This window comes from Ricinus communis, chromosome 2 (assembly GCF_019578655.1).
Source record: "Ricinus communis isolate WT05 ecotype wild-type chromosome 2, ASM1957865v1, whole genome shotgun sequence".
Classification (NCBI taxonomy): Eukaryota; Viridiplantae; Streptophyta; class Magnoliopsida; order Malpighiales; family Euphorbiaceae; genus Ricinus; species Ricinus communis.
This window is the reverse complement of record NC_063257.1, coordinates 2,910,836-2,923,119: the sequence shown is the minus strand read 5'-3', so window position 1 is coordinate 2,923,119 and position 12,284 is coordinate 2,910,836. Positions and strand designations below refer to the sequence as shown.

At 34.5% G+C, this 12,284-nt stretch overlaps 2 protein-coding genes and 1 long non-coding RNA gene across 4 annotated transcripts; 2 read left to right on the top strand and 1 right to left on the bottom strand.

The window, feature by feature from the left end:
- The first annotated feature begins 576 nt into the window (after nucleotides 1–576).
- Nucleotides 577–5,022, top strand: LOC8260867. Of its 2 annotated transcripts, XM_048371112.1 has the most exons (13): nucleotides 577–1,040; nucleotides 1,168–1,260; nucleotides 1,447–1,457; nucleotides 1,796–1,897; nucleotides 2,018–2,134; nucleotides 2,401–2,656; nucleotides 2,764–2,918; nucleotides 2,997–3,361; nucleotides 3,456–3,555; nucleotides 3,734–3,793; nucleotides 3,919–4,002; nucleotides 4,100–4,216; nucleotides 4,609–5,022. In XM_048371112.1, the coding sequence occupies exons 3-13, from the start codon at nucleotides 1,452–1,454 to the stop codon at nucleotides 4,906–4,908; spliced, it is 1,662 nt and encodes a 553-aa protein (XP_048227069.1). In that variant the 5' UTR covers nucleotides 577–1,040; nucleotides 1,168–1,260; nucleotides 1,447–1,451; the 3' UTR covers nucleotides 4,909–5,022. The 2 variants fall into 2 exon arrangements, with proteins under 2 accessions (XP_048227069.1, XP_015576897.1); XM_015721411.2 differs by lacking the exon at nucleotides 1,447–1,457 and having other exon boundaries at nucleotides 578–1,040.
- On the bottom strand, nucleotides 5,018–5,919 carry LOC125369207. The gene is made up of 2 exons (XR_007214847.1): nucleotides 5,439–5,919; nucleotides 5,018–5,303 (listed from the first exon to the last, which is right to left on the bottom strand). It is a non-coding gene; the product is annotated as an uncharacterized LOC125369207 (long non-coding RNA).
- A 4,371-nt stretch (nucleotides 5,920–10,290) lies between these two features.
- Nucleotides 10,291–11,767, top strand: LOC8260868. The gene has a single exon (XM_002510223.4). It carries the CDS (start codon nucleotides 10,544–10,546, stop codon nucleotides 11,561–11,563), a length of 1,020 nt encoding a protein of 339 aa, XP_002510269.1. The 5' UTR covers nucleotides 10,291–10,543; the 3' UTR covers nucleotides 11,564–11,767.
- The last annotated feature ends 517 nt before the right edge of the window (nucleotides 11,768–12,284 follow it).

The following is a 12,284-nucleotide window of genomic DNA, read 5'->3' as shown; positions in this document are numbered from 1 at the left end:
ATACCTTTCTACCTCCAATATTAATTCCACTAATTCCCACAACCAATCATCTCTAAATATATGGCCAAATTTAATTATGGTCTCGATTGATGCCGCTCTTCCCACCTTCTGAGTCAAACCCACTTAGCATTATGCACAAGAATAGCCATTCTGCTTCAAACAAAGACTATGGGTATTTCCGCTGCACCTTCTCTATTAATTATAGCAAAGTGGTTTTCCATTTCACATAATGATCGATTTGTCAATTACGAAATATTAAATCATATAAAATTGTGAACAATAATTTGTTAGTTTTTTTTTTCTTTTTCTTATTTTCTCCTTGGAGTAAAATAAGGCTTTAATTTAGTGATAAATCTACTGAGGCTAAGGCTGAGAAGTCAAAAGAAATTTTAAGTTTGATCCTCACAATGAATTGTAATGTCCATTTATTATTAGAAGAAATTGTTTGTTAATATCCAATTGAAATACTAATTCAGAAAACATAAGTTGGTCATATAATAAAGAATAGATGAAGGGGCATTTTGGGAACGATAAATAAAAATGGAAAGTGAAGAATGTTTAAAGTGAAGAAGAAGGCGCACGTTATTTCATAATGAGGCAGAAAGAGAGAGAAAGAGAGCGGTAGAGGAGCTTGCGTACGATGCCATATTGCTCCCAGATGAGACGCCCACTTGGCCTTTTTCTCTGCCATTTAGCTATTAGCCACCACCTTTCATAACCACCACATTACCCATCACCTCCCTCTCTCTCTCTTTATATATTATTAATCCTTTCCATTTTGTCTTTCAACTGATCACATAAGAGTAAACACTAAAATACAGCAGTGATATCTCACCTTCTCTCTTGGTTTCTGTTGTATATATATATATATTTGCCAAATATACATAAAAGCATTGAATTCAAGTGTTTTTAATTTAGCTAGAAATCTGGGTGCTTGATGCTGGGCGAATTCACTTCCCGGTGATCGAGGAATTTGCAGAGATTATGTAAGCATTGAAGTTTCTTGGGTTTTTCAAGGAATTAACTTTATGTTAAAGAAGGTATATATTCAGATAGTCTTCTCTGTTACTAAGTGTTATTCAATATGGACTCTGTCCTCCAATTCTGTTTCTTTCGGTTCTGGAGTTTTTTTTTTCTTCTGACGAAGTTATTGAAATGGGGTTGCAGATTTAGAGGCAGTGAAGTGGAATATAGTAAAAGATGAATACCAGAGTCAGAACAAGGCTGCAGTCCAAGAAAGGTCCAGCGAAGCCTGAAAAAGTGAGCTTCACACTTTAATCAATGTCTAAACAGTGTCCTTTATGGTCGTTTATAATGCGCTTTTTTTTCTTTTTAAATCGATTATCTTGAAAAAACAGTTTATACTGTAAATACTCTATTCGAAGACTAAACCATGTCCGTCTTTCTACTTCTTTTAATTATTATTTTTCCGAACTATGCCTTCAGTTTCAATGATGGTGAGGATCCAGAAGCTGAAAGCTCTAGAATCCTGACAAAGTTGCCATATTTGATGGGAATCTGAAATGGGTTTTCAGTTAAATCCATTAAAATGAAGGAAAGATTCATTTTTATTTAATAAAGATTTCTGATTGGATATAGTGATCCCTGCAATCACCAAATTTCCAGTTATGCACGATGGCTGTAAATAATTATGATATGTAATAATCAATGGTCGTTGTTTTAATGTCTATTATTTTCTTTGTTTTACTTTCTACGGACAGTATTACTTTACTTGATCAGCTGATGATTATTAGCTCTTCTACTTTCTAATTATTCAATCTTTATTACCATGAAGGAGAAGATAGAAATAAAGGGGAACAAACAAAGAAATGCCACTAAAGCGGCTAAAACTCGACAAGCCTCGAGCAGAGAGAGGAAAATATCATTGCAGCAAGATGTACTATTCCATCCTTCTTGATCTTATTTCTCAGTTCACTATCCGTCAATACAATTGTTTTTTTTTTTTTTTTGCACTAGCTCTTCTATTAATTGGGTGTTCGAAATTGTAATCATGCAGGTTGATAAACTAAAGAAGAAGCTCAGGTATGAGGAGAACGTTCATAGAGCTTTGGAGAGAGCTTTCAACAGACCTTTGGGAGCTCTACCTCGCCTTCCTCCATATCTACCTGCATCTGTAAGTGATTCATAATCCCTTCATTTCTACCTCAGATTTTCACTTCTTTGCTAGTCCATAAACAAATACGAAAATCCTTTAGGAAGTAACAGTAATTTGTCAATCAAAGCTGAATTAGAAGAAGGGAAGAATCAAAAGAAGAGACGTGAGGAGAGAAACAGAGCAAATGACCCACCAATTTCAGCTGATATTTCTAATGGTCAACATGAAGATTGGCCGATTTTGCTTGAATTGAAATTTTGATTCTGGATTTTTAGTTTTTGTAGACGCTAGAGCTTCTCGCAGAAGTGGCTGTTCTGGAAGAAGAGGTTGTTAGGCTTGAAGAACAGGTTGTGCATTTTAGGCAGGATTTATATCAAGAAGCTGTCTACATTTCAAGCTCCAAGAGGAATGTGGAAAGTTTTGCAGATTTATATGACTTGTCCCAAAATAATAATTCCAAACAAGCTAATATTAAGACCATTGCTCGAAATATAGGTGATTCAACCACATTCACGGTTGGGCATTTGCCATCTCTTTCAGGTAAGCAGCAGCTTTTAACATACATTGACGGTGCACATTTTTTACCAATTTATAAATTGCAAAAGCAGCTTATGGTCTTTATTAATCAGTTATGATTCTTATTATAGATGGACAAGAGAAAGAGAATCAGTTGTGTACTAATTCTGTGAAGAACAACAAGAGTTCCTCAATCCATAAAGCTCAACCGGGCAAAACTCCCATGAAAAAACATCCCATTGAGAATAAACAAATTGAGAAGTGCTTAGATCCTCAGAAATTGCAAGTAAGTATCATGGAATCATGCCCCCAATTTAACATAGTTATAGCACTAAATTAACTAGAGTTGCATATAAATGCACAGCTAGAATGTCGAGCAATAGGCCAAGAGAATCCAAAAGAAGCAAGAAATGTTAGTACTGCAGACGAGCATCTATCAGCAAATGACAACCCAAACAAGATATCTGAGGACATTGTGAAATGCTTATCAAACATTTTCTTGCGAATGAGCTCAAGAAAGACTAGACGTACTGCAGATAATCTGTCTTTCTTATCATCGTTAGTGTCTCAAGAAAATGGTGAAGAAATTGAATGTAGAGATCCTTACAGTATATGTTCAGAAGTTGGGAAGAAAGATATTGGTCCTTATAAGCATTTATTTGCTATAGAAGCTGGCACAATTAATCCGAACCGGACATCAAACTCTCTGTTTCTACTTCATAGGCTAAAGTAAGCTTTCTTTCAATAAATATTTTGATTCATGCAGTCTTTTTTATTATATATATACCTTGTATTTATGATTGATCAATTTCTGAATTCTCAGACTTCTTCTTGGAAAACTTGCATCCGTCAACTTACAGAACCTCACCCATCAAGAGAAGCTTGCCTTCTGGATAAATATCTACAATTCCTGCATGATGAATGTATGTGATGCCTTTTATGTGATTTATCAAGTTCCATTGGTTTTGATTTATCTATGATTGTCATTATTTCTTCTTCTTTTTCTCTCTTTTTTTAGAAATTATGCTATAAATGCATTTTCTTTCTTTTCCTATTCTGTGGTCATTGAAGGACCCTCTTTACTGTGCTGTCTTGGTTCAGGCATTTCTAGAACATGGAATACCAGAAAGTCCAGAGATGGTTGTTGCACTAATGCAAAAGGTATTGCTTATCCAGTTATGGCTTGTATGATTTTGGCCTATAAATCCATGAGGAATTTGAAGAACCATTTTCTCAAATTTTATTTCTGTCTTATACATTTTTGTATTTTCATTTTCAATAATTAGGCAACAATTAATGTTGGGGGGCACTCGTTAAATGCAATAACTATTGAACATTTCATCCTCAGACTGCCTTATCACTTAAAATACGTAAGTTAGGGGACAATTCAATTTATTCACAAACTTCTCCTTTTTTCCCAAAATTTAAGACTTTCTGAGCTAATTGTTGTTCTTGAGTTACCATCAGGCATTTTCAAAGGGAACAAAAAATGATGAAATGACAGCAAGGAGCAAATTCGGGTTGGAGTTATCTGAACCATTAGTGACATTTGCCCTCTCCTGTGGAAGCTGGTCCTCCCCTGCTGTAAGTGTATATAGAATGCCGATGGGTGTGATTTACTGCCTACTATAGCTCCACATTCATTCTCATGATAGTAACATGCATTCTATGTCTATAGTGCAAACCTTTTTCATATTTATAGCATCAGAAGTCTGTTGTTTTCTTGATAATATCGTTGTACTTATTTCTGAATAATTTTCCAGTAAGTGAAATATCTGTGAAGATAACTCTGGATCGAACGAATTTCTTGGTTAGGCTCTCTGTAGTTTTCCAAATCATCAAAAAGCCTTCAGAGTGTTTCTGACAGTGATGTCTTCCATAATGAAAAATCTCCTTGTATAATGGGTCATGAGTACCAGGATGTTTGGTTCTACTAAATTATGCCATTACTAATTGATGGACCTTGTGAAATGAAGGTAAGAGTGTACACTGCATCTGAAGTTGAAAATGAACTGGACGCGGCAAAGAGGGAGTACTTACAGGCTGCAGTGGGATTTTCAACAAGAAAGTTTGCAATCCCAAAGCTGTTGGATTGGTATTTACTCGATTTCGCAAAGGACTTGGAGTCATTACTTGACTGGATCTGCCTCCAACTACCGAGTGAGCTTGGGAAAGAAGCCATTAAGTGCCTTGAGAGAGGTAAAAGCGAGCCTCACTCGCAGTTTGTTCAAATTATGCCGTATGAGTTCAGTTTTAGATACCTTTTGTGCACATAAATAAATTTCATCATCATTTTTGCTTGCTTACATGATTGTGGGGGAGTATCAATTTTGTACAAAGATATAGGATATATATAAATATTATATATCATAGCTAAATGTATTATTTGATCTTGATGTAAGTATTTATAAAAATGAAAATTTAATGACAAAAAGAAATCTTCCGCTAAGCCATTCTGCCTGAAACTACACTTGTGAAAGGGTCATACATAAAATGATAAACACCCATTGCTTGAGAAACTTATTGACTTCTACAGCTTATGACTACACATGGTCTGAAAGACTGAACGAATATATATAGATCTCTTGGAAAAAACTGCTTCGATCTTGGATCAATGTTCTCTTCTCAATGGAGGTGAGTGGTAGAAATTATGCTGATGATGCATGATATGCTGCAAAAGGACGCCAAGAGTCTTATTTTAAAAAATAAATATAAGAAGTTAAAAGCCTTAAATTAAGATTATTGGCAAGTTAATCTATTTCACCTAAAAAGAAAAAAAAAAAAAGAAAGAACTGGATCCGCTTACTTTTTTCATGTAATTAAATTGCCAGCTATATTGATGATGGATATAAAACATGAGAGTCCAAATCAATGGAAGTGCCATACTGCCATTAAAGAACAGTACCTGCAAAAAGTAACAGCACATTTCTCTGTCTGGCCATGTTAATGAATAGTTAGGCAGTTATACCACTTAATATTATCCCCCTTCCGAAGTCTTTTATACCAAAATGCGTAGAAAGCTGCTGGTGCTCGCTTGAACACCCCAATAATCATAGACATTATTGCTTGTGGCCCTAAAGAAAGAAGAAGGCCAAAGTTTCCTGCAGGGATAACCCATTTTATTCAATGCTTGGGACAGGTTGTTCCAGCCTCCTTTTTGTAGCTGCTTTCATATTAGCTATTGTAACGTTAATTATTGCTTGCAACAATTTTATCACCTCATCATCAGCATGTGCTTTCTCGTGGTTCCTGATAATAAAAACCTTTTCTTTTAAATACATTCTGAGGAACGATAATAAAAACATTAGTTGTAAAGGAACTGTCATTGACCAAATTTGCAAAAGAAAATTCCAATTACAAAACTATTTCTTCTGAACTTAAATGAATTCAGAACTAAAACCTCATCTAAAGCCTTTAGAAGCAGCGTATAGCAAACAAAGCCATAGTACTGGGACCAACCAGGTATTTGGTTAAGTAGTGTATAGTGGTTTGGTAGCCTGACGGAATAAAGGGTTTGTCCCATGCTAATGAACAAGTAGTGATGCAAGTAGGAGTGGTCCTAGTACCGTTTTCTAAAATGGGGCTCCATCTGCCAGCCATACTTAACAACGTACTATTGAAAAAGTTAAAAAGGGTCACAACTCACAGAAGCTAAAGCCTAAATATGTGGTGGTTCTAGTACTTGGGTGTGGTAAAAAAGGAGGATTGGCTTCTTCTAAAGCTTGGCCAGTGACTATAGATAGCGTTGGGAGTCAGTTTCGTCGTTTGCCTTTTCTTCCTTTTTCTTTATGCTACCCATGTTATTTCATGGATATCTGGCTTCATATTTGGACGGCAGTTTTCGGGTTTGAGTATTATCTCATTATTTTCTTAAGAAATAAAAATTATAAAGTAATCTAGATTTGATATTATCTGGTTTAGAAATTAATTTCAAATATGCTACATATACATATTTACATATAAATAAAATATATATGATTAGTTATTCAAATTGGTTCAATTAGAGTATGCCATTACCTTCATCGGAATTACACAATGGCTGGGTATTGCTTGCCCTATTCGGATAAACTATTATTTTTAGATTTAATTCTTTATTTTACTTAAACTTCTGGTTTAGACTTCATTGTATAATTCACATAGATTAAACTAGAAAATTTAGAATAATCAAGTAGATTTAGTTCAATGCGTTGGCATCAGGTTATTTCAAGTGAGAAATCTGGAAGAAAATCTTTAAAGGTTTCTTGACATGTATGAAGATGATCATAGGAATATCTAAGTTTGGAAAATTCAAGCCTGGCCCAAACCGCAGTTTGAAGGGGTCCCAAGATACTCGTTGAATAGATAATAAACTGCCAGATCTGGGTCACAGCTCACAAGTAAGCCAAGAAAAAACGTGGCTCTATAGCCCAATTGGAACAGGCTGAAACCCAACCAACTGAACGCATTGCACAGCCCAAAACGAATTTTCTAATGTCACCTAACCTAATGGAATTCAAGATTCGGCATTTGTATATTTCTAATATCACGTAGTGGAAAATGCATGTAGGGAGCGACTAAAGTTAATGCATGCACGCATAATCATTTGTTTCTGCGAATGTATTGTAGATACATTTGAGGATTCTAGATGGTCTTTTCTACAGCCATGCAATTATACCCTCAACTTAATAATAATTGAAGAGGGTCAAATTAAATTTATTTCATGGTATCCGTAGCTGTTGCTTGGTCATCTTCATGAAAACGTAAACATGCATTAACTCATTTTTTATTAACTAAAATCATAACCATCTTCATATCTTTATATACTAGTGTATGGAAAAGATCATTTCTAATGTTAATTTAATAAAATAAAATCGTATGTTTGCATTTTGTTTATTAGTTGCAGATTTCTGCCTAACAAATTTAATAACGTCCAACTCAATATCATATATTCTCTACATAACAGTTATAGACATTTGTTGGAATCTCCACGTCATCATGAGTGAGCCAAAAACTATTTGCAGATAAACCAATAATACTATTATTATACAACAGCAAGTACTTTGGATTCTCTTCTGGTTTTTCTTTGGGTGTGTGTATAGGCAACGTGTCAAAGTCACAGTACTTGATCAATAATAGGAAAATAATTGTAATAAGTTGAAGCCTCTGTCTGGTGAGAAAGATGAAACGTTGATGCAGATCAGAAAAGGACATTCACAATCCTTTAAATAATACTGATATCTATGCGTGTGGAATCTGCAGGTTTGAATTATAATGGCTTAAAAATGTAATAAAATTGTGTGCACAACGTGACTCCGTGTCCTCACTTTTTAAAATTAAACACAAACATACACCATAACCCATCCATCCATCCCTCTGTTTGTTTTATTCTTAATATATGATTCGTAAGATCAAAATAAAAAGATTTCCAATACCGTCTCTTTCTCCAAGTTCAACAAATAAATGACATGCAATTTAAGATTAATTCTGGACATTAAGCCTACAGTTAATCTCATGATGTCATTTCACTCTTTACAACACTGATAAAGGTGATTAGCTTTGGAATCTCGTTTTTCAATCTTTTACCTTTTCCAACATATTCTCCTAATGATGAGAAAAGGTCTGATATAAACAACAGAAAAACAAATGGCACCAGCCAAAGCAAAGATGATATCCTTTTAAAATCAAAGAAAGAGGCTGAAATTAATTGTTTTCGAGTTTTCCCTTCATGGCTGGAACTGAATATATATGCATTTCATGTGTATAGGAACCCAAAAAGTCCAAATATAGTAGCGCTGACGCTGCCTAAATCTTAAAGATCGAAGCCTAATGTGCGTTTTATTACTTCCAACATATGTAGTCTGCTAATCTAGAAGCGTATGAATTAGTCTAATAAAGTATTTGACACATTTTCTGTGCACAAAATGTTTTATATTACACTATATAATGGAAATAATTATTTACTACCCAAATCACAAGTTTATGCTTTTGCTTGCCATTCAAGTGAAGACTCCTACTTCCTGATGTGGGTCAAAATCGATTAACGAAAATAGAAAAGTTTGAACCCATAAAATCCTATTCTAGCTAGCGGGCATGATATCATGCGAATCAAATGCTGCTGCTAATATCAAGATGACTCTACCCTTGTTTTGATCATTTTATCAAATTGTTTGATAAGATAAAGTGATTTTCATAATTCTATTTTCCAGATTCTGTATGTAGGAGTTTATCGTTTATGCAATTACAAATAGAAGCCCGAATGAAATAATTAAGCTTACAAATGGCAACCGACCATAGAGATCCGCTAATGTGGGCAATGATTGTGGAAAATCTCACATATTGACTGCCTTTACTGGTTAACTTTTTTGTTTACCAATAACTTGGAATCTACGTTTACAGCGTGGTTTCCTTTTAAATTTGATCACGTTTCTGAAACAAACTTGCTACCTGTTTATAAATCAACTAATCCATACAACAATTCCTCACTATATGCAAGTATGACGAATCTCTCAAGGCCCCATTTCCTTTATTTTATTTCCCTTTCCCACTAGTCTGTTTTGTGCAAACATTTTCATAATATTGCACAACCTTCCAACTTTTTTGTCAATAATTAATTAGGAGAAGGAAAAAATAATAATAAAGAGCACATGGCAAATAACAACTTTTCTTTAATAACAAAAGAAAAACTCCCTTTAAACTCCTATAATCTAACTCGATCATATTTTAATTTAGATATTAACTTTTAGTTTATAATAGGAAAACCTTTCAATATGTATCATTTATCATATTAACCACCTTAAAGCCGCAATCAACCCAAGGAACACAAAGAAAAAAAAAATAATCTTAAATAGATTTAATCATCCAAAAATTCAATAATAGATATATTACGAGTAATTTTATCATTTTATTTTAAGAAATATAATTTCTATAATAATTTTTTTAAAATATCTCAATATATAAAAATAAAAATTATTAAAATTTAATTCACTCTTTATATTTTACTATTTAATTTATTTTTATTTCTATAAACATTAATATTTTTATCTGTCTCTTTGTTAATTTTTATCAATAAAAGAGAAGAGTTATAAATATTAATTAATTAGGTGTACAAGAATTTATAGTGTCAAATAAAAAAATGAAATTTGTATCAAATATATAAAATGGACTCTCTTAAAAATATTTTAAACAAAAATTGTTTATTTAATATCTGTCAATGATCCAACCTAAGTATGTTAGCAATTAATAAAAATATTATAAATCGTAGGCTTAATTTGATTCATCAGAAGAATGCATAGCAAATTAGCATTGCAGCAGAACCAAGCAATGTAGAGATGAACAAAATTTATTGACCGGAATCCATTATTTAATGTCTTAAAATAAAACGTGGGGGTGAAGCATAATTAAGTTGTAATGTTTTATATATTTTACTTAATGGCGTTGAGTCGTTTATATGTTTAAGAATTATCACAAAATATTACCTAATTCGATATGTCACTCTCTGCATCTTCTCCATAGAAAGTTCATCACCACACCAACACTCAATTCTCACCTACTAATAAACAAAACCAACTATTCAAGAACCCCCTTTTTTCCTTAAAAGAAATAAAATTATTCCCCATGTGAAATAAGAATCAAACAATATGAAAAGGGCATGGGGTGTTTTTTTTTTTCTTTTTTTGTGAGGGATAGTAATAATGAAGGATGCGATGGCGGCGGCACCTATCTTATATGACTCTCACGGTCAACAATCTCATCTAACCCTGTCTCTTTCTGCAACTTCCGTCTCCCTTCTGTATCTACTCATTACCCTTATATATATCAACCACCAATCCTGTCTCTCCTTTAACCTCACAAATCGATTATCAAGCACTCAAGAAACCAAAAGAAAGAAAAAAGAGGCACAGCAACAGAGAGTGAAGCAAGCAAGTACAAGCCATGTTAAAATTAGAAGTGGCAATACCTGCACCGGGTATGGATTTCGACTTCAATGATGCACGGCCTATGCCTTTCTTGAGTGCTCCGTCTACACCAAAACGTTTCGGTGACTACTCTCTCAGTGTTCCTTCAAGCCCATCAAGAATGGCGGAATTTTATCGTTCTTTTGATGATTTTGATGAAAACACTACTTTTACTTGGGAACAGAGGCCTGCTACGCCTAAATCGCCTGCTGCAGGAGGAGGGGATGATTTCGCATTTGATTTCAGGTCAGAATTAGAAGAGAACTCTCTTTCAGCAGAAGAACTTTTCGACGGAGGCAAGATCAAACCGCTGAAGCCTCCTCCTAAACATGAAGACAGGACTCCGCTTTTGTCGCCAAGATCACCAATAGCTCAAGGGAAAAAGATGATCCGTGAGGTTTTTTCACCGAGGAAAAAGAAAGATCATTCGGATCCATTTGCTACAGAAAGAGGGAGAGAAAGAGGTCCTGCTTTAACATCCAATACAAGCAGACGAGCTGCAAGATCGCTTTCTCCGTACAGAGTATCTGAATATCCATGGGAAGAAGAAGAAAGGAAGTCACAAGAATCAACCAAACAGCAATCAGCTGCACCTCCCACTTCAAAAACTAATTCACAGCTATCTAACTCTTCCTCCTCGACGAATAAGAGTTCTTCAAGAAAGTGGAGATTAAGAGATTTTTTGTTGTTTAGGAGCGCGTCCGAAGGAAGAGCATCAGATAAAGAGTATAAGTATCCATCTTTATTTAGAAGACCTGAAGATGCAAAAAACTCTAGCTTCCGTTCCAGTGACAGTTCCTCCGGTTCAGCGTCGGGGACTCGAAGAAAGGCCCAACTGTCGGCTCATGAATTGCATTACAAAACGAATAAAGCTGCATCTGAGGATATGAAGAAGAAAACTTACTTGCCATATAGACAAGGTATTTTGGGGAGATTGGCGTTTAGTCCTGCTACTCCCCATGTTTTTGGCAATGGCGTTGGATCTCTTGGCCGTTAGGTTCATACTCGTCACTACAAGTGAAGTCCATCAATTTGGAATTTCTTGTTTGATAAGTTGTTTATTTGATATTGACGAACAAATTGTAGAGCTATATGAATGAAATTCTTTTCTTTTTTAGAAAAAAGGGTTGTACTGAAAGATGGTAAATATTATTGCAGCCATATCAGACATAAGTCGAGTTATAAAATTCTTTTTACCAAATTTTCCTCGTATTTTATCAAATTCTTTTAGCTCCTGAACATTTTTGTGTATCTTGGTGATGTCGGTTGGGAGCTCGATCAGCACGACTAGCCTAAATTCGGCGTGCAACTAATTGTTTCTTGTTTTCTTGTTCAATTAATATTTGATGGACAAAAAGATGAGACTCAACAACAAAATAAAACTAAAGTAAAACAAATAAACAGTAACAATTGATCATGGATTACGTTAGTTAGGAAAATGAAAGTTGAAAATAAAATGGTGCTTTGGCAACTTTGTCCAGCGGTCGTGAGCGACGGTTGAATGATAGGAAGGTCATGACATCTGTCATGCCCTTTGGAAATGTTGACCATTACCCAATTGCCATCTACCAGATGAGCTGTTTAGAGTTCAGACACAATTGAAGCGCAATCCACAAATTATATTTTCATTTCTTAACGTCTGAAAGTTAAATGCTAAGCTAGCGGTCTCAGCCTAAGGAAAGCAATTGTCAACTTCTAGAACAGGGGAGACATCAGAT

Excerpts from the sequence above, each read along its gene's own strand:
- LOC8260867 (XM_015721411.2), top strand. The coding sequence starts at position 1,201 with ATGAATACCAGAGTCAGAACAAGGCTGCAGTCCAAGAAAGGTCCAGCG. Across the intron at positions 1,898-2,017 it reads AAATATCATTGCAGCAAGAT|GTTGATAAACTAAAGAAGAA; the intron begins GTACTATTCCAT and ends GTAATCATGCAG. Across the intron at positions 4,217-4,608 it reads GAAGCTGGTCCTCCCCTGCT|GTAAGAGTGTACACTGCATC; the intron begins GTAAGTGTATAT and ends TGTGAAATGAAG.
- LOC8260868 (XM_002510223.4), top strand. The coding sequence starts at position 10,544 with ATGTTAAAATTAGAAGTGGCAATACCTGCACCGGGTATGGATTTCGAC.